This window comes from Vicugna pacos, chromosome 17 (genome assembly GCF_048564905.1).
Source record: "Vicugna pacos chromosome 17, VicPac4, whole genome shotgun sequence".
In the NCBI taxonomy this organism is placed as follows: Eukaryota; Metazoa; Chordata; class Mammalia; order Artiodactyla; family Camelidae; genus Vicugna; species Vicugna pacos.
This window is the reverse complement of record NC_133003.1, coordinates 31,546,594-31,568,973: the sequence shown is the minus strand read 5'-3', so window position 1 is coordinate 31,568,973 and position 22,380 is coordinate 31,546,594. Positions and strand designations below refer to the sequence as shown.

Genomic DNA, 22,380 nt, shown 5'->3' with positions numbered 1-22,380 from the left:
GTTGTATGTACTTGAATAAAAATATGAAAGGTCTTCTGCTTTGTTTTCTGTTAGAATCTAAATTCTCAGAAATGGGATGGAATCCTCTCAGCTGGGGCCCAGTGTGCTGCCACTGCACTGAATGAGAGTCTTCTCAGAGCACAGAAAAAACATCTGATTTCTCAGACGTACGTTTTTCCTCCTTAAAACGACCTTTTAGGCCACCTTTGTGGACTGCTCTGCTTGTCTGCCAGCAGAATAAATTTTAGTTTCCATGAAGGAATTGAAATTGTCGATATGAACTTCAATACTAAGCAGTTCATGATGCTCTGACGTCCTGAATTCTGAACATCCCGCCACATGAACAAATTTGAAAACCGCTGAGTTAGACGGCTTTCTGAAATCCACCCCCATGAAGGAAGTACCAAGGCAGTTACAATGCCCGTTCACTGAACACTCCCAGAGGGGAGCAAGAAAGCAACACCCACCCTAGTTTGCATGAGATACTTTTCCTCAGTTCAGCTCGAGGGGGACACGGACCAGAATGAAAATGAAATGGGAGACGTGAGTCTGCTGGTCCCACTTCTCATGTGCCTCTCACACTGAGTGAGAGCTTACTGTTCAAAGGGGTGTGTGTTTCATACAACACAGGCCCTGAACACAAGCCAAATGCTCCTGGTTCTTGAGCAAAGATGGTCAACTATGCGCATCTCACAGTAAGTTCTAAGCAGCAAAATGAAAACAAGCTTTCTGTGTTGCTCTCCACCCATTCACCCCTTTTGAGAAAACCAATGTGGGCTTGTGCACTTTAAGACGTCTAAGAAAGGCGTGATTGGAATTAAAGGATAATTTGCCACACCTTCTCCGGCAGCTGGTCAGATCCAAGTGGATCCTGGCGAGCAGTTCCTTGGTCCCAAGACCGTACTCCACAACCTGTGGTCCAGACCCAGCCACTGTCTGAAGGCCTGGTGGCAGGACTGTGCAGCTACGGGTCCACTTGGCTTCTAAAAAGCCCACGGACACTTGAAGCTTATGGTCCTGAACAATGGGCCTGAGACTGCAATTTCTAAAACTAACTTTCTATCCTTTTGAAGAAGGTAGGTATTTTGAAGAGAGACTTTCAAAAATCAAAAATTCTCCACTTGAGAAAGCACAGCACATGTCTAAGTACATCTTCTAGCCGGGGTGCCGGAGGTATAGACTGAGATCTGTAAGCCATCGACGCCAATTCCCAGAGCTCCCCACCGAAACACACGCTCTGTCAGCGCTGGACAGGCTGGTGCGCTTAATTGGCTCTCTTGACTAATGAAATATACGAACACACACACACACAAACCCTGCAGCTGCTCTGGCTGTGCTTTAGAGCTGTTAATAAATACTCAAGTTACAGAAGCTTCCTTCCTATTCAAACGAAATGACGCAATCTAGGAAGATAAGCAGAATTCACTAGACGCTCCCTCCTTCCCTCTCATTTCTTTCTAGGAATCTGACACATCCTAACGCACAACACCCAGAATGACCGAACTTCCGCAGAAAGGCTTTCCTTTCTGCAGCTCCTGTCTTCCCAGGGACCCGCTCAGAGAACCTTCGACGTGTCCTAACACCTTTCTTACTTCGGTGTCTTTCTGCCCCTCTGATGGGAAGCAGGGAATCATTTAGGCGATGGGTACTTTTCAAAAGCAGAGTGCTGCCCTCCAGTCCAGGGAGACTGACTGTTCCAAGCATCTGGAATTCCACTCAGCTCCTTTCTGTCTTGGAGCTTTTTGGGGGGTGGGGCTGAATGTTTTATTTCAACAGACATCCCTGGTTTAAAAAAACAAAATAGGTGGAGGGAGAGGTCAACAATTCATCACACCGAACAGGGAACAAAATTCCTGTCCAAGGACTCAAAGCCCCTTCTGAGGCATCACGTGAGTCTTCACTAGCTCCGAGACAGAAAGGAGCTGAATTTTTCTTTCTTTCTTTTTTGTTTCACAGTGGACTTTATTGGGAAAAATCAGCGTAAAAAACATTCAAATTCATGAAGTTTAAATAAGACAGTAAAATTATACCTTGTAGCCACAGTAATCGCTACAGTGATCACAAAGAAGGTTAACTCTCCTCCAAAGGCCGGCACCCAGGCCTGCGGACAGGAGAGGGGGTCCTGAGGTCTCTAGACACCTGGGTCTGAAACGCATATCTCTTCGGCAAGCTTGAGATGTCGCCCTGGTCCCATCCGTGGTCCTTGGCTTAGAGCAACACCTCCCTCGGCATCACTATGACTGATGGGGCAAGGGCCGGAGCAGGGGCACAACACAATTTCTAGACTCCATTCAGAGAGCCAGGATTACGAAAGAACTAAATATTGATATACGGGGATTAGAAACCAAGTCACTGTCTTTAAATTAAGCTCAATGGTTTCATAATCACATTGAAGTGACAAGGAGTTTGTCAGCGGCGTGCAGCTCAAAATGCTAATTGCAGGCTAGAATGGGCAGTTGGCTGAGCTGCTGCTGAATATTAATTAAGTAATCTTGACTGATTTATATACTGCCCTCATTTAAATTTACGGTGGCATGCTGCTAATAATCCCGTTTATTCTCTTGCTGTCAAGTACAGAAATCACGTTAATATTTACTTTTGTAAATGGAGCTGTTGTAGTAAACCATGTACGAATAAGAGCCACTTATAAATACAAAGTGGGAACACATTCGCATGCCTTCAAGGGAGATGATCGAGGGCTACGTTAAAAAGACACGGATTGATTTATTAGGGCAAAATGTTTCAAGAAATCGAAGTGACAAGGACAACAATAGAAGGAAAAGGCCGTGGGCATCATTGCGCTTTTCCTCAAAGGGGACGGTCTGCTAGCAATAACTCAGGGGTCCTGGCTTGGAAAAGGGCCCGTTGTAAATTCTAAGCTGAGATGTTTCATATGCAACCACTCACTCGCGGGTCACGTTTCCCTGACTGCATGTTAAATCACTGTTGGTGCAACTCAGTGTATACTTGTGGTATCTTTTCAGGACGGGATCTTCCAGAAACAAGAATTCAAAGCTGTGCGTCTCATTTGCATGGTCTCCAAACCATCACAGGGACGTGGGATCAGACAAGTACCCATGTACTTTGGGGATAATTTACATCAGAGCTGTCCCGGAAATCCTGAGACACAACGGCTGTCATACCTTGGATGGTAAGTGGGGCCTGCCAGGTGTTGAGGGGGAGAGGACGGGAGGGAATGGAAGAGAAAAGCAAACAAAACCATGTTGAGGATTGATGAGAACATGTTTCAAGATATTTTGGCTCTCACATGGGTAGGAGAGATGTCCCAATCAACTCTGGTTACAGCCGGAAGTGACAGAAATCTGATTTCTGCAGTGAGAATTTTATTGGAGGATGCAAACTGCCGGTAATGAACATCTTAGGAAGATGGGAGAAAATTAACAAATTATACCCACGTAAGTGGTCTCAAGGCAACACACTTCCTGGCTAAACATTAAGTTTTGCCAAGAAACCCTTGCGGACACCCTGAAGTACCAGTACGCTTTCCAGGATGGTAAGAGAGAAAGGTCATTTTGGAAACCACACTTCGGCAAGACCAAGAACCTGCACAGAGCAGTCCTCATGTTCCAGCTGGATTTAGGGAAGTGAGCTCCACACAGTCCCTCCCAGTGCTCCCAGCTGTTACCCAGAAAGAAGGCTTCAAGCCGGCTCACACTGAGTTAGGACCCTGGCCAGGAATGTTCTCAATTTTTGAACTGAGGGTTCAGAGACTCTCCACAACCCATCTTGCTGCTGTTTTTTAAGGCACTCACGCAATCCCTCACTGGCCGGGGATGCTCATGGGGACAGGGTGGTCCCACTCGTTTTAGACAAAAGCTTGGAAATGAAAACTCACATTTTATTTACTGCACATATGATTCGGTATCTGTATCATAAAATGGTCTGGTAAAAAATCCTTTGGCAACTACTTATTTCATTAACATACTGACTGAACTACTTTCGCTGTCAGACTTTTGCTGTAAGAGTGTTATTTTAAGGATCTCGCGAGGTATTACGTGCCTTTTCACTAAACAGCCCCAGATTGTCGTACTTTTTACATACTTGGGACCATCTGGGAAAAAAAAAAGTTGATTCAGACATCACACCCCCAACCAGGTTAAATTCCAAATGATTTAAGAATTTCATGTTAGATTTTGAAGCCATAAAAGTACTTAAAAAAAAAAAAGTAACCTCAGAATGGAGACAGACTTTCTGATGATGACTCAAAACTCAAAAACCAAAAAAAAAGTTTATGGATAAATTTGATTATGTAAATGGCAAAGCAGCGGCATAAACATAAATGGCAAACCACAGATTAGGGGAAGAAATATTTGCAATCCACACTGCTGACAAGGGATCTCTCTCTTGATGAGGAAAAGACCAACAATGCAAAGGAAGAATGAGCAAAAGATGAACAGTTAGAGGGAAAGAAACACAAATGGCACAGACATATTAAGACTACACTGAGATAACCACCACCCCCCCTTTTTTTCCACCTATGAGGTTAGCAAAAATGCCCAAGTTTGACAACACACTGTATTGGAGGAGCTGTAAGGACACTCATGCTGGTAGACGCCCATCCCCACCCGGTGACCCCCTGGGCAGGGCAATGTGGCACCATCGTAAAAATTACTGATGCACGTAGCTCGTGAGACAGCCCATTTCTTGCACTGGTCCTACAAACAGTCTTATCCGCTTGCAATATAACACAAAGTTTTCCACCACACTATTGTCTGTTATAACAGAAGACCTGGGAACAACCAAAATGACACCCACGGGGGACTAGTGAAATAAATTATGACACATTTATACAAAAACAGTACTGGGCTTCTATAAAAATGGACGAGTAAACTACATATGCACAGAGAAAACTCACGCTGTGTGAAAAAGCAAGGTTTATGACAGTGCATGCAGTCTTCTCTGTAAAAGGAGGTGAGGGGACACGGACTCACATACACATATACACACACGTACGAGAACAGACAATTAACTAGCAGTAGTGGTTACCTATTGCGAGGGGGAAGGAAGCAGGGTGGGTGGATAGGAGGTGACTGGATAGAGATCTAGGGTTATATTTCATTTCATATTTTTTGATTTTTGCACCATGTCAAGTATTACCTATAAATCAACAACTTTTCTGAAAAATTAAATACTTGGGTCTGATTTTTACTGTCTTTTCTTCTCCCTTGTCGGGGGATCATCAGCGATCACTTCTTACAGCCATCAGCCGGCTCTGGTGATTCTGTCCACCCTGGGACTGCACGGGCCCCTCCCTCCCGCCGTGGGACAGGACTGGTTAAGGCCAGTGAGGTGGGACAAAAGGGCAAAGCGGGGAGATGGAGGGGCTGGTGGAAGGGCAGCCTCCCGCAGCAGCCTGGGAGGAGGGGAGCCCCCTGTTCTAGGCAAGGCTTTTTTTAGCAGCAGAGGATGGAACTGGGTCAAAGAGGCGCCACTAAAGCTCCTGGGGTGGGGAGGGATGGGAGGGCGGGCTGGCTGGTGGTCTTCAGGACAGAGCCCTTGGAGGAACACGGGTCCACAGCCAGCAGAGGGAAGAGCAGGGACTCGGGGGCGGGACCGTTATCTGGCCTGTCTCTTCATCATGGAGTAGTCAGTGGGGCATGTGGGGCAGGGAGGAGTGGCGCCGCTCAGGACTCAGCCCCCAGGGTTGGTGGTCCCCAAGCTGCCACCTGGGGGGGCGGGGAAGCCCAGACAAGGAACTTCTCAGGGCCTCAGTTTCCTCGTCCTCTCAATGGGGCAGTGTATTTCACACACTAAGCATTTCACATATACTACCTCATTGGATTTTCACAGCAACCCCATGGAAAGGAACTATCATTAGACCCATTTGCTAGACGAGTAAATGGAGGCTCAGAAGGCTTCCGTAAGTTACTCAAGGTCACAGAGCCAGGGAGAGGGAGAGCTGCAGTTAGAACCCACAAATCCCTGAGCCAAAGTCTTTCTTAGCTGCTATACTATAAAAAACCCAAAAAAGTAAAGTAAAATCTATGATTCACGAGCAGGTGATTTCTATAAATACTTGTAGTTTTCCCAAGATGGTTCTCAACTTCTAGACCTACATAAAACTGTGCGTCCCCAAAGCTCCTGGCACTCAGAAGTGGAGAAGATACCAGAGGGACTGAGTGCTCTGTAACAAAACATAGCCTCTCAGGATCTAAAAAATGTACTTATAATGAGCCCACTCCCACGTTTGGGGCCAAGTACAAAAATAAGAGTTAGTAACAGTCCGCCTGGCCGTGGCATCATTTCTGGAAAAGGACTTAGAAACTGGATGAGCACTTATCTGTGTGCCGTCCACGAGGTAACGCTCGCTTTTGTAAGCGTTAGTCAAAAAGCACATTACATTTCTAATGGATCGGCATGGAAGTTAGGCATTTAAGTGATGTTCAAGGTCTTTCTCTTAAGATTAGATCTTTGAATCTAAAGCTATACAGAGGGGTTTCTGTTTCAGGTTTTACCCTTGGAGTTTTGAAAATGGGACTGGAAACTACTTTTTTCTGTAAGTAAAAAGAGATCATGGAAAGTGTAATTGTATTACTGGCGTCAGCAGTTACTGCCTTCCCCTATGAGGCCAAAACTGCACCGCTCAGCTTAAAAGAAGACAGGTCACAGAATTTCTCATTAATCTTCCACAACTCATGTACTATATACCCTCTTAGGTGTCCTAGCTACCCCTGATCACAGCGGATGGATACTTACAATTTCATCTTAATTATCTGATTTACCCCCATCCAGTAGAGACAAAAAATTTCACGTAAAAATACCGATGTAAACGCAACTCAATCAGGTGGCTCACTGAAAGTAGTCAGGGACTATTCACAACATAATACTGATTAGTGAATTACCCTAACTGGCCATTTAGTAGTAAAGTATTAATTGCCATATTAAGGAGAGTTTGCCTACATAAGCGTTAGAGAAAGAGTACTCAGAGGTTCACGTGTGGTGATTAAGATACATAATCCCAGCTTCTAACGGTTTATTATGCATCTTTCCGGGGCAATAATTTTTCAAGTATGAACACTATCTAGGAGTTTCATTTTTTTTCTTTAAAAATTTTACCCTTCTCAGGGAAAAAGCCCACGATACAACCCCCTTTGCCCACATCTCCCTTCCCTTCCGACTTTTCTCCCCTAGCTCCTCCGTAAATACAGGTTTCTCAAAGATATTTTTCACTTATAAGGTTAAATGCATGCATAATGTGTTTTTTTTTAAGCTCTCTAACATGCAAACATCTGAAATTTCGGAAAGGAAATGGATGCAATAGACACACAAACACAGACCACCCCGCCCCCCCATCCCAGAAACAAAAACCATCCCCCCAACAGCAAAGTCAAGCAAAGCAAGCACACGCAGGACGTACGTTAACTGCTACCAGCTACCCGCAAGCTGCACTGGTATTTGCAAGTCTTACTTTGGGGAGGTGGGGTCCAACAGGTGAGTTTAGCAGCGCTGCGCGCTGACGAGAGGACTTCAATCCCCAAGGCAACAGAACAAAAATCCGGCAAGCCAGTCCCCGCCAAAGAGACCCCCCACCTGAAGCTTGACTGCCCCTCACCTGCTCCCCTTCTCTCCTCTCTCCCCAGAAGAAGGCACTTCACGGAAACGTCTGGGAAAGCCCTTGGACTTTATTTTGTTACACCCTCTAAATGGACAAAAAACAAAAGAGAACAGGTGTAGAAGACAGTAATTTCAATTGGCCACCAAGAGATCACCAACACCCTCCCTCCCATCTGACACAGATGGACCCCCCCTGCCATCGGGCCTCATTGGGCACATGTTTCAAAGAGAACGTTTACACATAAAGATAAATGGGTTTATTAAGGTTTTTTTTTAATGCTGAGGGAAGAAATATGCAATGGGAATTCTGCTCTTAAAAAGCTGTCTTTCCATATTAGAAACCTGTTTGCCCCTGGTGTTAACGGAAGGTCAGGACAACACAAACCCCAGAACGATCTTTGATCCTTCCGCCTCTGACATGCTCCCCCGGAAAACAGGAGGGCTTAAAATACCACTGCGGTAAGCAGAACCCGGCAGGAAACTCCAGGGTACTGCCTGAACCTCCCTTCTGCCACAAATTTCTCTGTACTTGATGTTGTTGGACCAGTCTGGGGTTCTGTCTTTGCCGCACGCAGTCCTCTCACCTCTGGACAAAAACACTCCGCTGATTCACAATACAGATGGGGAAACACGTACCAAGGCACCGCAGTTAAGGTGCGGGGAGCAGGTGGTGGCAAGTCATGACCATACACTACGTCCAATATTTACCTTCCCCTTAAAACTTAAAATACAAAAGCGTTGGAGACTTGGCTCTAGCGTTTGAAAGATGCTCTTTTGTCACAGAGGAACCTTGGGAAGTATTTATTTCATTATATTTAACCCCCAAACCAGTTGGGCTATAAGGACTTCACATGGAAAGGATTCTTATCTTTTCCAAATTCTGCCAACAGAACAGTCAAGGCAAACCTGGATACAGTAAGGTTCTCTTTTTAGGAAGTTCTATGGAATCCCATGCAGAACTTTGAGTTCAGGTATGTGATTCCAAAGACCATGTGTTCCCTTCTGATGTACTTGGTGGCTTTCTACTTCTAGGAATAAATATCCTTGAATTTGCAACTATTAGGTTTTCCTTCCCTCTTCATACAAGCTTTCATTTATTTGGATAATTACTAGACTCCACATTGGGTAAAAGTGCTTGGCACAGGAACCAAATTAGGGATGAGTCAAAAGTTGGGAAAATGGTTAAAAGGTAGGTGGGGGGAGAGGGGAGGGGATGGGACGGGATGAGAAGGGAGGGGAGGGGACAGTGCTATAATCCAGAACTTCTTGTCTCCCTCTGTTGAGTACATTCTGGAACTACAACTGTCCTCAAAACCTCACGAACATACTCAGTGCGGCTACCAACATTAATCCGAAGAAATCACGAGTGTGTTGGAGTGTTTTTGCAAATTTTCATAAGAACTTGAAATTTGCAGCTTCCTAAAATATTTAGACTTCTTCTCAACCCTTAGCCCGACTCTGAGTTCTGCCAGATTCACTCTTTCGGGAATTTTGGAGCCGAGCCGGCTATCTCCGCAGTTTTTCCTCACACACAATCACAGGCGCTTAAAACTCCCCCCCCCTGTAAACTGACAACACTTCGCTGAGAAGCACATGCCATAAAACTAATATCTCGAATGATCGAGGGGGCTACCTGGGCCAGCCTACAGGCCAGACCCCATCAGCCCGGGGAGGGAGGACGTTTAATTCTGAGAAAGGTGGTGTTTGTGCAGTAGAGACTGAACGTTATCAGGAGGTTCCCTTTCCTGGAGAGCCAGCCTGGTTTAAAAATGTATCCACTCACTTCTTTGCGGAGTCGGTCCCCTCTTTTGAAGTATCACAGAGCATGTTTGAATGGCAACCTTTAGCAGCGCGTCTCTCCCTGCTTTTGTCTGCATGACTACGAGTCCGCCTGTTCCGAGCGCTTCCCCCGGCATCTCAGGGCCAACTCGACAGCAGGGGGCCGGTTACTATAACAACTGACGGTCCTCGTGAATTCTGAAAGGCCCCTGAGTAGCCATTTGGGAAACAGTTATTGAGCAAAAAGTTGCCTGGGATCGGCCGCATTAGCTGCCACGTGACCCCGCTCTGCCTGCACACAGCTGCGCAGAGAGAGAAAAAAAAAACAGGTGCCCGTCTCTAGGACAGTGGGGTCTCTAAGGGCTCCCCATGCCCATGCCGTTTAGCATCTCAGAGCAAGATGTTTAACGCCACAGTCTCATCAGAAACTCAACCCTCCGTGGCAAGCCATGTTTGGTATCGTGAAACGTGCTTTGTTTTTCCCGCTGGCTCCACACATTGTCAGGCTTTGAAGAGCTGGATTGTACCGACTGAGTAATCTAATGATCTTGAAAAAAACACAAAAAACCCAAAAAAGCAAACAAACAAAAAACCCCCTCAGAACTATGGCCCCAGGCACAGGTTCTAGAAGGACATGAGTGACATGAGCAGTCACCAGTTTATAAAAGAGAAAATGATGCTGGAATACAGGTGGTCCCATGAGCGGTCTGTTTGCAGGAAAGATAAAGGTGATCACACAAACCCATCAAAACGTAGGATTTGGAAGCTTGGATTTTTCTAGGTGAGTACGGTTGCCTGTAAACCTGTCTTTTGATTCTCATTCCCTCCCTCACATGAGATGCAGAAGAGGAGCTGGGGCCGATGCGATGCGTCTGTACCTGCCCTGAACCCCCTCGGGAAGGATCTGATCCTACCCCAGAAGCAGACTTTCTTTTGCAGAGAGGCAGGGCAGTCTGAGGGCGCCTTTCCTGGGGTGGGCGGTGCACTGGGAAGGGGACTAAACACACCATGAACACGTGCCTCGTTGTCAGCTCTAACGCAGCTCTCTCTGCATTTGTCCTTTTTCTCTGTTCTGTGAAAATCACAGCCAAACATCCTCTCCTCCAAGAAACCTTCCTTGACGCGCTCCTGCCCCACTCTGGTGGTGGTCCAGTCTCTCCCAGAGCATGGTCCCCCTTCATCACCACTGACCTTGGGAATGCACGTTCTAGAAGAGGACAGAGACGGGCAGTCTGGCAAGCAGGGGGACCGGGCTGATGGGCACAGTCAGCTCTGCACAGCTCATCAGTGCCATAAGGCAATGTGAGAACAACTGATGTCACATCTCCCTGTTTATCACGAGAACGCAGACAGCTATTTTCAAAATAATTCCGATTTTTAAAAAACAAGATGTCAGCTACATAAAACTGATCTGGAGGTCACCAGCTTTTGACCTCTATTTGGGATAACCTTTGTTTACTGGCCCATCTCCTCCATTAGCCTGTAAGCTCCTTGAAGACAGGGACTCCCTCTCCTCGCTGCAATTCCAGGGCCTGACACTAACTGGATGCTTAAGAAATGTCTTTGAATAAACAAAGGAAGGAAGAAATGAATATGCCAGCTGTAAACGGTGTTAGGTCAACAGAGCAAAACAAAGCCCTAGGTGTGAGTAAAGCTGACCCTCGAACAACCCTGGAGTTAGGGGGCCGATCTTCCAGGCAGTTGAAAACCCTTGCGGGATGCAGCTGGCCCCCGTACCCACAGCTCCTCCACATCCGTGGTTCTGCGGGATCTCCCGAACACTGATGAGGCAGGACTGCAATATTTACTGCCGAGAACAATCAGCTTGTAAGTCGACCCCTGCGGTTCAAACCCGCGTCGTTCAAAGGTCAACGGTCCTTCCAAGACATACTAGCTTTGTGATCCTGGGCCAGCTCCTCCCCTTCTGGACACCGTTTCCTCCCTTGGGAAAAGGTGATGCAGCCCTGATACCCTGGCCACCACCCATGATTGCTATGTCGATTAAACAACGCCAGTTTGCTTTGTGTTCATTCACCATTATGGGCTGTTGTGATTGGCAATGTTTCCCCCTGGCTGTCTGTTCAGTCACCTGCATGGGAGAAATCATTGCTCTGGCACCCGCCTCCTTTGTGACTCTCCTGGGGTGGAGGGGGGGCAAACGTCTAAACCAAACCCAGACATCAGAGGGTACACTTGGAAGCGCCGGCTGCCAGAGCAGATGGGCGGAGAGTGTGCGTCTGGCTCACAGCAGCTCTGAGTGTCACTGCTGTGACCAAGTCCAGGAGGGAGCCGCGTTCACTGGTCGCATGTGGCCAGCCATTCCTGGAGCACAAGGGGTGTCCCCACATGCCCATGCTGGACCTCACACACATCTGCCTGTCTGCCGGAGCCTCCGTCATGCCAACTCAACCCCAGACACACATGTGTTCTGTGTCCCTTCACACTTACTACACCATCTCCCCCGAACACCCAGGGAAGAACAAAACTGCCATGTCAACAAGACGCACTTGCTTTCATGAGCAGCATTCTTAATGCGGAGGCATCAACTCAGGAGCAAAACTTCTCAAAGTCTCAAGATGAGAGTAAAGGACCTTTTCCCGTCTGCCTCTGGAGCTAAATTGGTGTTGATCGGTTTTCTGCAGAATTTATAGACGGCTTGGTTATGTGTTGAAGAGGGACGTGAATTTCGCAGATCAGAATGTAAAATCTCTCTAACGTCAAAACTTTAACAAACCGGGTGAGCTGTTAGTTACAAATTTTACTTAGAGTTTCCAGTTTTCTGTTCCGGACTGGCTCAGCTCTACCTGAATCTGAGAAGTGAAGCTGTTCTATTCTTCTGGAAAGTTCTTTTCTAAGCTAGAATTATGGGCAATAAGATGCTCAATTTGTCACCAAGGTAAGATAGTACTGATTAGATGGGACTCAGGACAGATAGGTGACATTTAACATCAACATCTATCTGGCTTCTAAAACACATGAAAATACAGTTGGTCCTCAGTTGTTCTTCTTTGTGATTTTTGGCAAATCCAAACCACAGGGTCTTTTCAACACACAAAGACATGCTAGAAAAACAGGCTGTGGCAGGAAGTAAGTGCCTCCAGGCATGCTATTCCTCATCCAGGCAAAATGATGTGACAATGAACACATTGGCGATGAAGTCAAGTTGGCTGGATTCAAATCCAGAATCCACCTGAGAGTAACACTGTGACTTGTGATTTTACTAAGCCTCAGCCTTCTGATCTGCAAAATGGATGTAGTCATTCCTAGGATGTGTGGGCTTACTTAGGTGGCCAAGTGGTCCGCTTCACATATGCGTGATATGGTGAACACTCAAAAAAAGATTCTTGGCTATTTAGGCCTTGAGATACGTGAAGCCATTTCAGGGTAAGACTTTCTGTGCTCATCAGAGAGAGAGCAGAGCTACCTTCCAGGCAACTGTCTTCAAGATTACTGGGAAAAAAATGTTTAAAATATCTTCATAACACTCGCCATTCTAAGTGGATGCTAATGTCTTGTTCACGGCTGCTAAGCTAGTCTGTGGAACAAGGGAAGAAATGAACAAGCTGCATGCCCTAGCATACTGACTGGCCGCCCTGTACACAGCTCTTTTCCCAGCTGTGTTTTACCTCGATTATGCAAATCGCGAAGAAACCTTCTCCAAAATTTCCTCTTCTTTCTGAGTGGCAGCAGCTCTGCTGCTCCAAGTCCCTTCAGGAATGTCAGCACATGAGTGCCACATAAACAGCCTGTCTTGGAAGACAGGGAGCTCTTGGAATGCACTTTCTGATGGTAGTCATTCAAAACGTGCGTTCTGTTACCGTCTTCAGGAATAAGGCCCAAACGGCACACTTCAGAGGGTACTGCATTGATTTCCTCCCTCCTTTCAGTAAGAATGACTACCGCTCTGCACCATTACATGCTGGTACGGATTCCACTATTTAAAAGGCACACACAGGGCACTATTTACTAGAGGAGGCAAATGGTGTGTGTGAGTTGATTTCTCTGGATTTTGTCTTTATTAGCTGGCCCAAAGTGGTTCTGTTCAACAGGTTCACCTACACGGATATTATATGTAGCTCCAAACAGGTGACTTTCAGCTATTTTGAAGATTAATTCTTTGCACAATGGAGATCATGCGAAATAATGAATTCTGGAAGGAAATTCCGGAAGTTATTCTCAAAACATGTTTTAAGCAGCGGACACAGGACTGGGAAGCGTGTGCAGCTCTACAGTAAGATGCCCTTCTGGGAATCTCATTTTCTTTATTCAACAACAACAGCCTCAATCTACAGATTTAATGCGATCCCTATCAAATTACCCAGGACGTTCTTCACAGAACCAGAACAAACAATCCTAACATTTATATGGAATCACAAAAGACCCAGAACTGCCAAAGCAATATTGAAGAAAAAGAATGAAGCTGGAGGAATAACCCTCCCAGACTTCAGACAATACTACAGAGCTACAGTCATCAGAACAGCACAGTATTGGCACAAAAGCAGACATATGGATCAATGAAACAGAACAGAGAGCCCAGAAATAAACCCACAGCCCTATGGTCAACTAATCTTTCACAAAGGAGGCAAGAATATACAATGGAGAAAAGACGGTCTGTTCAGCGAGTGGTGATGGGAAAACTGGATAGTAGCATGTAGAAATTAGAACACCCCCTCACACCATGCACAAAAATAAACCCCAAGTGGCTTAAAGACTTAAATATAAGACAAGACACAATAAATCTTCTAGAAGAGAACATGCTCTCCTAGGGCAGACTACCCAGGCAGCAGAAATAAGAGCAAAAATAAAGAAATGGGACATAATAAAACTTATAAGCTTTTAGACAACAAAGGAAACTATAAGCAAAACAAAATGACAACCTACGGAATGGGAGAAAATATTTGCAAATGATGAAACTGGCAAAGGCTTAATTTCCAGAATATATAAACAGCTCATACAGCTTAAAAAATCAAACAACCCAATCCAAAAACTGGGCAGAAGACCTAAACAAGCAATTCTCCAGTGAAGACCTACAAATGGCCAGTATCATTAAATGAAACGAAAAAATGCTCAATATCACTAATTATCAGAGAAATGCAAATCAAAGCTACAGTGAGGTATATCACCTCACACCAGTCAGAATGGCCATCGTTCAAAAGTCTACAAATGAGAAATGCTGGAGAGGGTGGGGAGAAAGGGAACCCTCCTACACTGCCCTGGGAATGTAGTTTGGTGCAGCCATTATAGAAAACAGTATGGTGATTCCTCAAACAACTAAAAACAGACTTACCATCTGATCCAGCAATCCCACTTCTGGGTATATATCCAGAGGGAACTCTAATTTGAAAAGATACCTGCACCCCAATGTTCACAGCAGCACTATATACAATAGCCAAGACATGGAAGAAACTTAAATGTCCATCAACAGATGACTGGATAAAGAAGTTGTGGCATATTTATACAACGGAATACTACTCAGCCATAAAAAGAATAAAATAATGCCATTTGTAGCAACATGGATGGACCTAGTGATTCTCATTCTAAGTGAAGTAAGCCAGAAAGAGAAAAATGGTATCACTTATATGTGGAATCTAAAAAAAGAAAAAGGAGAAAGAAAAAGGGACACTAAGAACTCATCTACAAAACAGAAACAGACTTGCAGACATAGTAAACAATCTTATTATGGTTATTGGAGAAAGGGTGTGGGAAGGGGCAAATTTGGGATTTTGACATTTGCAAATATTAGACACTATATATAAAAATAGATTTAAAAAGAAGTTTCTTCTGTATGGCACAGGGTACTATACTCAATATCTTGTAATAACCTTAAATGAAAAAGAATATGAAAACATATGTAAGTATATGCATGACTGGGACACTGTGCTGAACATCAGAAATTGACACACTGTAACTGACTGTACTTCAATAAAAAAAATTAATAAAAGCTGTGTGTTAAGGGAAAAAAAAAAAAAAAGAAAGAACAGCAGCCTCTTTTTAGGCACAGCAGTACCCAGAATTATGTTTGTAACTAATCCCTCATGTACCAGGCACTGCAACGAGTATTTCCCGGAGCTCATACCTAATCTTCACGTGAAGCCAATGGCACATTCATTTAAACTCGGTTTTGCAGAGAAGGACACTGAAGGTGGTGGAGTCTTGTCTAAGGCAGTGTTACTCCACCTTTCTTTCCAGGGGCTTCTCGCCTAAGGGGCCTTTACAGCCTAGCACAGCATGTGGCAGGAGCTCCATAAGAGCGACATGAACAGCAGCTGCAAGGGAGCCCAACAGAAGAAACAGCTTTCTAATTTCTTAAAAAGCAGAACACTTAACTGAGCCGTCTAAACGCCAGTACGCGCTCTCCAACAATCCTGCAACTTAGATGATGAACGCGGCCCTCGTTTTCCCAGGGCACGGGACATGGGACGCCAGAGCACTGATAAGAATGCCAGGCTGGCCGTGCTGAGCTCCCACACCCACCGTGCTTCTTCCCCACTATTTACCCGTGGGCTTCCCCTGCTTTCCAAGTCTGAACTATCCTTCCTTGCTTCCAATTTCCCAGCTTTTGGAGGGGACACTGCCCGCTTCTGTCTGCATGATCCCTGCATCCAGTCACCTTTCTGGGTCTGGATGGTCCTTAGTAGGACCACCCCTTGTCCAGGTCAATGCATGTGGTTTCGATGGCCAGGACCGCCTTTCTGGGTTCCAGAGTTACACAGAACACCAGGCCTGACAAGCCTTCACCCCGCTGGCCGCCCCAGGGCTCTGCGAATGGACAAATGACCCGAGTCAGTCCTAGGAAACATCACCTGGAGGCTTAACTGGCACTGTTAGGGGAGAGAAATCCCCTTTGCGCTGGGATGGGGAGACAGAAGTCCAACACAGGCCAGAGATCACCACACAGAGGGGCCTTCCCAAGAGAAGAGACGGGAGGGAGAGGGGGAGGGTGTGAGCAGAATCCAGAGGCAGGGAGAGAGAGAGAGGCACACAAAACAAGCCAAGTTCTTTTTCCGTCTTCCAAGAAAAGCTGGGCCTGATGCTCCTGAACATTCAGTGTCATGAGCTGACAAACTATTTTGTGTGTGTGCTTAAGGCAGTTTGACAGATTTCTGCCAGCTGCAGGAGAAACGGTCCTGACCAACAGTGCATATGCGTGCCCACTGCTCAGCCCGCAGTGGGCATTTCAACAAACATCAGCTCCCTTTCCCTTCCCAGGTCAAAGAAAGCAGGTGAGTTTAACTGCAAGGCGGTGGCCCAAAGGGCTCACTAATCCCAAGTCCGCTTGACTTAGCTCAACCACCGTGATGCTCGGTCTTCCTGGCACTGAGTACAGTACACGGGATGTGTCTCAGGGGCTAGATATGCTAAGGGTTCTGGATTAAACAAATCGGGTCTCCACTCACTGCACGTGTCTTTCAGTTACTACAGGCCCTGGGATGACTCACGTGACCTCCCTGAGCTCCTGGTCCCTGGCTTCCCAAGTGGGGATGGGAACGGTCCTACCACACAAGAATCACGGGCTAAGAATCACGTGAGAGGGTGCCTGGCAGGTGCTGTGGCACAGCCTTGCTACTACGAACGACTCAGCGAACACTGGCAAACACTGAAGTGGTAGGGGGGACGCTAGTGGACAGAGTTCAGAGTCCTCAGCTTCCATTTCCTACAATTTCACGAACCCACAAAACTGCAGTGCCAACGACTCCAAGCGAGCATGCTCAGAAACCAGAGCAATGGCTGCGGAGGACCAGCCCTTGGCTGGAGAAGCTGCCACCACAGCGGGCAGGTCTGAGTCCCCGGGGTCAGGCCTGCCACCTGAGGAAATGCTCCAGAACGCCCTGCCTCAGCGTCTACTTAGGGCAAGTCTGTCTGTCTGCCCATCATCCGCCCCCAGGGCGCCTCACTGTGCTCAGGAGCACTGCTGTCCTGGCTTCAGAGCTGCGTCGCCAAAGAGTGACACCCGCCTCTTCTGTGTGGGCTGCCCAGTGCTTCCTACCCTCCCATGAATTAAAAAAAAAAGGACAGAAAAAAGGTCCTTGTCCCCTCTAGGCTAAACTCATCCATCCTGACGCTAACTCAGTTTCACCTTGCTTGCTCTGTAAGGATTTTCTCCTTTGTGCTAACTTTGGTGTGTCGGCATCAGGGGTTCGGTCAAAGCTCCTGGCCAGAGGCTGCTGGATGAAGTTTAAAACTCTAGTAACTTTAAACCAAGCTCGGAATGGGAACGTAATATTATTTATAGACGCGTCTATAAATGATAGACATAAAACCTTATAGATACATTCTCAACAGGAAAGAATGTATTATTCAGTACATATTTTGTGTTTGGACTCACTAAGTTTTTCAGAAGTATTAACAGTTGTGAATTGCTAGTGGGAAAATACACCTCGAATGGACGGATTTTAAAAAGCTCTCTTTACTACCTTACATAGCACCTTCCTACAAGCAGCTTGCTGTTGACATGTGTGTTTGGCCAGCCTGGTAACCGTGTCTGCTTGGCAAAATGTCCGTGTCTTCCTTGCACCGTGATCCATTCTCAGGTGGGCAGAGAATCACGGTGGACCAATTAAAAACAACACTGAGGTTTTTGCTAGAATGATTTGGAACAGGAACTTTTTCACACTGGGGCTGCGAGGGTCACCCAGCTTGGGGCAGCCGTGGGTCCTCTCTGCTCCTTCGTGGGGAGTGTCTGCAACTAAAACCACACAGCACCAAACAGAGCCACGAGGAGGGTGTGCAGACCTTTTGTTACTTCCACCTGCTCAGTTAAACCCACATTAGGCAGCCTCCACCAACCAACAGGCTCCAGACAAGTTTTTGTTTGCAAACCGCTTTATCCTGGAGAAGTGATGGGCAGGGAGGTTAAGTCTAGCATTCCTAGGCTCCCCCCAAAATACAATGTAGTGCATCATCTAGCTGGTCTGCAGCACTGGCAGTGCTGGGGTTTCCATCAGGGGCCTGGGGAAGCCTCAGGTGAACCCTGTCTTATTCCCTTGTTCTTTCCAATTAAGAACAGAGCCAAAGACACATGGCCTATCTGTCAGCAAATTCTGCTGATCCCACCTTTGGAACACATCTACACCCAATCGGTTCCCACAGCCCACACTGCTACTACCCTCATCTGAGCCACCAGCACCCCTTCCTGGAGCAGTTCAGTCGTCCCAGCTGGTCTCTCTGTTTCTGCCCCTGCTTCTTCAGTCTCTTTGCAAGACAGGCAAGTCACCCTGAAGTCAGAACACAGCACTCCTCTGTACCCAACCCTACTTCTCTCAGGGTAAAAAGGCAGTGTGTTTACAGCAGCCCACCAGGCTGTACACGACCTGACCCCCTTGCATCCTGTTTCTTCCTGACACTCTCTCCTACCACTCTTCCCCATACTCAGCTGTTCCAGCCACACCTCTTGGCTATTCTGGCAACATACGAGGCACACTCCTGCCTCAGGGCCTTTGCATATATTGTTTTTTTTGCTTGGAATGTGTCCCAGATGGAGCCCATTGGACTCCTCCTTTACCACTCACCAGTTAGGCATTCCCTAACCACGCTGACCGCTCACCCCTAAGCCTCAGCAGCTCCTTCCACTTCCCAGATTTACTTTTCGCCATTACACACTCAGCTCCATCCTAGGTATTACATATTTCACTTCTTTGCTTTGTTTATGGCCTGTCTCCAGCACTATAAATGTAAGGTTCATGAGCGGAGTGTCTGTCTGGCACACAACAGGGGCTCAAACTTCATCTGATGAGTGGGAGGGAGGGAGGGAGGGAGGGAGGGATGGAGATCCGAGACCTGTTCGTCACTGACGAAGCCTGTTAAGAAGCTTCCTGTGATAGTCTGAGAGGCGAAGGCAGCCAGGCCAACCGCGCGGGCCAGCCTGCCTCACTGGTTAAACCGCTTAGGCTGAGACAGTGCAGCTGAAGAAATATGGAACTTTCCAAAAGAAGCTGCAGTGGGCTTCCTAGGGGAGACAGTGAGACCCTGTCCAAGGATGATGGTAATAAAAGGAGGGCTTACCACCAGTCATTTTTATCTTACACATATTAAATGCCACATAATATGATACATGTTTTCCTATCACCAGATTTTCAGCAGAACACTTATGAAAAAAATTTTAAGGTCAAGAGGAGCTATCATGTGCCTACAGCTGAAGCTGGAAGCCCCATAAAGACTGGCAGGACCCTAGGCAGGGCCACTACTCTCCTGCCAGCACCATCCGGTGGTTCCCTGGCCCAGAGGCTCTCTCTTTTTGCCTCTGAAATGGCTTACTTACCCCTAAAATTCTATTGGTTCCTGAGCTCACTTCTGATTGGTTACTTCTTTCACTCCTGATTGGCTCATTTCCCTAATGCCTGATTGGTCCATTTGTAGTGCTTCATTTGCCTGGAGCTCACTCCTGATTGGTTATTTCTCACTCCTGACTGGTCATTTTTCTCCCTCCTGATTGGTCCATTTCTACAAAGCTTGTTCCTAGTCAACCTTCCTTATACTTCATTTGCATATGATGTTGCAAAGTGTTAACTGATAGCCTATAAAACCCAGTGCAAACCTACAGACAGGGTCCAGAGCTTGGAGTGTTAACTCCTCTGGGCCTGCTGGGATTGTAAACCTGAATTCTCCAACTCTCCGAGTGCTGCCTGGTGTCTCGCCCAGATCCAGGTTGCCGTCACAACTGAGCTGTAACACATTTTTCCACAACACAACAAAGTGAAGCATGGTCTCAGAGAACCTGGAAATGCTATGAAACTTAGTCACTCATTGTGCAGGTTTAGAAACTGAAGTTCCAAGTGGAAATGGGATTTGCGGCCAGCAAGTAGCAGAGCTGCGATGCGAACCTGGATCTCCCTGATTCCCAGGCAGAAAGCTCTTTGGCACTGCATCCTAGAAGCTCATCCTAAGTGCGTTCATCCCAACAGTGGCTCTGTCCTGCCGGCTTCTCCCAGATGGTGACACCAGAAATACCCTGGCTACCTTACCTTTCTGCATGAGGAGGCCACGGGCTTCCCCTCCCCTCCCCCACCCTGGGCAGCATGTTGACAGCAGAACCCAGCCCCCACGTCCTCCGTCAGTGCTCCCTGGTGGACTCACCTCCAGTAAACTAGCACGGCGATGAGAAGGACGAGGCACACAAAGGTCAAGGCGGACACCACGATCAGAGGGACGATCCACTCCATCCTCCCTGCAGAAGGGCGGCTGACCATTCCAGAGGTGTTCTTTTCTGCTACAAAGAGGAAGCATGCCAGTCAGAAGCCAAGAGAACAGCTGAACGGGGGAGCTGGGGAGCCAGACTGGGGTGTGGAGTTCTGCTCCAGTGTTAGGTGGTTCTGGAGAACTGGGCCACCCGATGCCCGCACCATTCCCTCCTGAGTCCCAGCCCACATTGGGCCTTTCTGCAGGCTGTGGTCTGTAATCGCCATGGGATGGACTCGCAGATAGAGTCTGAGATGTTTTTAAAGAGGGCTGCACAGCAGACAGACACCCAGCCTTACTCCAAGCACTAAAGAAATGTGCTCAAGTCTGAATGCAGCACCAAACTTGCCTCCGGAAAAGGGCAGGGGCGCCTCACAGGTTCAACTACCAAGGGTATGTATTCGTCTACTGAGCACCTGTTGCCCCTTCCTCTAGTAACTGCACCCCAATTCTGCCTTGCAAAACCACTTCTCCCTAAGAAACAGTCATGGCAGGACAACTGCTCAAGTGTACCCCACCTCCGCCCCAGCAGTCTCCTAGCCAAGGGTGGGAGCAGGATTTAAGCTAGGTCAATGGTACTCGTCTGACTCTGGAGTCCCAAAGAGCTACTCAAAATGGCAACAACAGCATATTCCAGCAGGAGCACCTGCTTCTGCCCCTGAGTGCCCACCACCCAGATCCCCAGAGATCCTGGTTTTCCTCAAATTCAGCACTAAAGCTTTTCCGTGGGTCCCATTGCCCATCTGCCCCCCTCCCATCCTTTTGAAAGCTCTCAGACAAGACTGGCAGCCATGCCTCACTCTGCTCCCAGCGCACGCCGGCCTCTAAAAACAGCAGCCAGTCCAGAGATTAAAAGGGGAAGCTTGTGAAATGGTCCAGGATTCTCTCTAGTCAATCAACACCTCTTACCCTCGCAGTTCCTCCTTCCGTCCCCCTCGGGCCCCGAGTATCCTCACAAGTCCCCCAGCAGCCTCAGGAGAGAACCGAGTCTCCCATCCTGGGGGGTGGACGCCTGGAAAGCTCCAGGTGGCCCAAATAAAGCTCAGGTGCGGTGCAGGCTGGGAAGAGCACAGGTGCGCAGAGGCAGTCACGAGAGGCGGGTGGCGAGAGAGCAAAGGCTCCCCGTGGCCGCAAGGAGAAACCCTACCAAGACATGCAACGCTGGCGGCCGGCTGACTGGTAGCTCAGCAGGGATTCCTCCTGCTCTGCAAAAAACGAGGCCAGCAGTCAGCCAGCCCCGAGTGTCCCTCTGCAGGACAGACTAAATGCAGGGCTAATCAGGCTGGGTTTCCAAGAGACAGAAGGTGGGCTGAGCAGGAAAGAGATCATTGGTCCCGGGAGCACACTGTTAAAGAGGCAAGGTCCCGGACTGAAGAAGAAGTGTGTCACAGGGCTCTGACTGGGTTTCTTCGGAGGTAGTTGACCTTGGTCACCTCCTCTGTTTCCTGCACAGGCAGGGCCAGACTGCTGCCCAGCTCACAGGTCAGAAAACAGAGGCAGGCAAGCGAGGCACACTCGGATTAAAAGCCACAGGAGAGCAACTGGCTGCTCACTTGGTGAGCCCACTTCTCGTGACCCCTTGGCCCCACAATTTTTCATTGGGCAGCTATCTGCCAAGCCCTGACCGAGTGCCAGGCATGGCACTAGGGGCTGGGAATGCAGCAGAACGTCAGGCAGGAATTCGAAGGAGGAGAAGCAGACACAGGAACAAGCAACATGAATCCGGTGAATGTGACGCCAGGGGAAGCACAGGTGTAGGGGAACAGCCCAGGGATTGTGCAAGGGCTTCCTAACTCAGGGTGCGGGCCGAAGGATGAAGGGGAGTCAGCCAGGCCACATGCAGGGGAAGCA

General features: G+C 47.6%; 1 protein-coding gene across 5 annotated transcripts in view; it reads right to left on the bottom strand.

The window, feature by feature from the left end:
• The window catches only part of PTPRG (protein tyrosine phosphatase receptor type G), a 658,718-nt gene that overhangs the window by 54,835 nt on the left and 581,503 nt on the right, over positions 1 to 22,380 (bottom strand). For 3 of the 5 annotated variants that reach the window (XM_015236580.3, XM_072941596.1, XM_072941597.1), the window contains exons 13-14: positions 20,428 to 20,560; positions 7,574 to 7,660 (exon numbers count right to left, since the gene is read on the bottom strand). In XM_015236580.3, the coding sequence (XP_015092066.2) occupies positions 7,574 to 7,660; positions 20,428 to 20,560 (220 nt within the window). The remainder of the gene's footprint in view (positions 1 to 7,573; positions 7,661 to 20,427; positions 20,561 to 22,380) is intronic. The other 2 variants (XM_072941595.1, XM_015236598.3) reach the window with 2 other exon arrangements.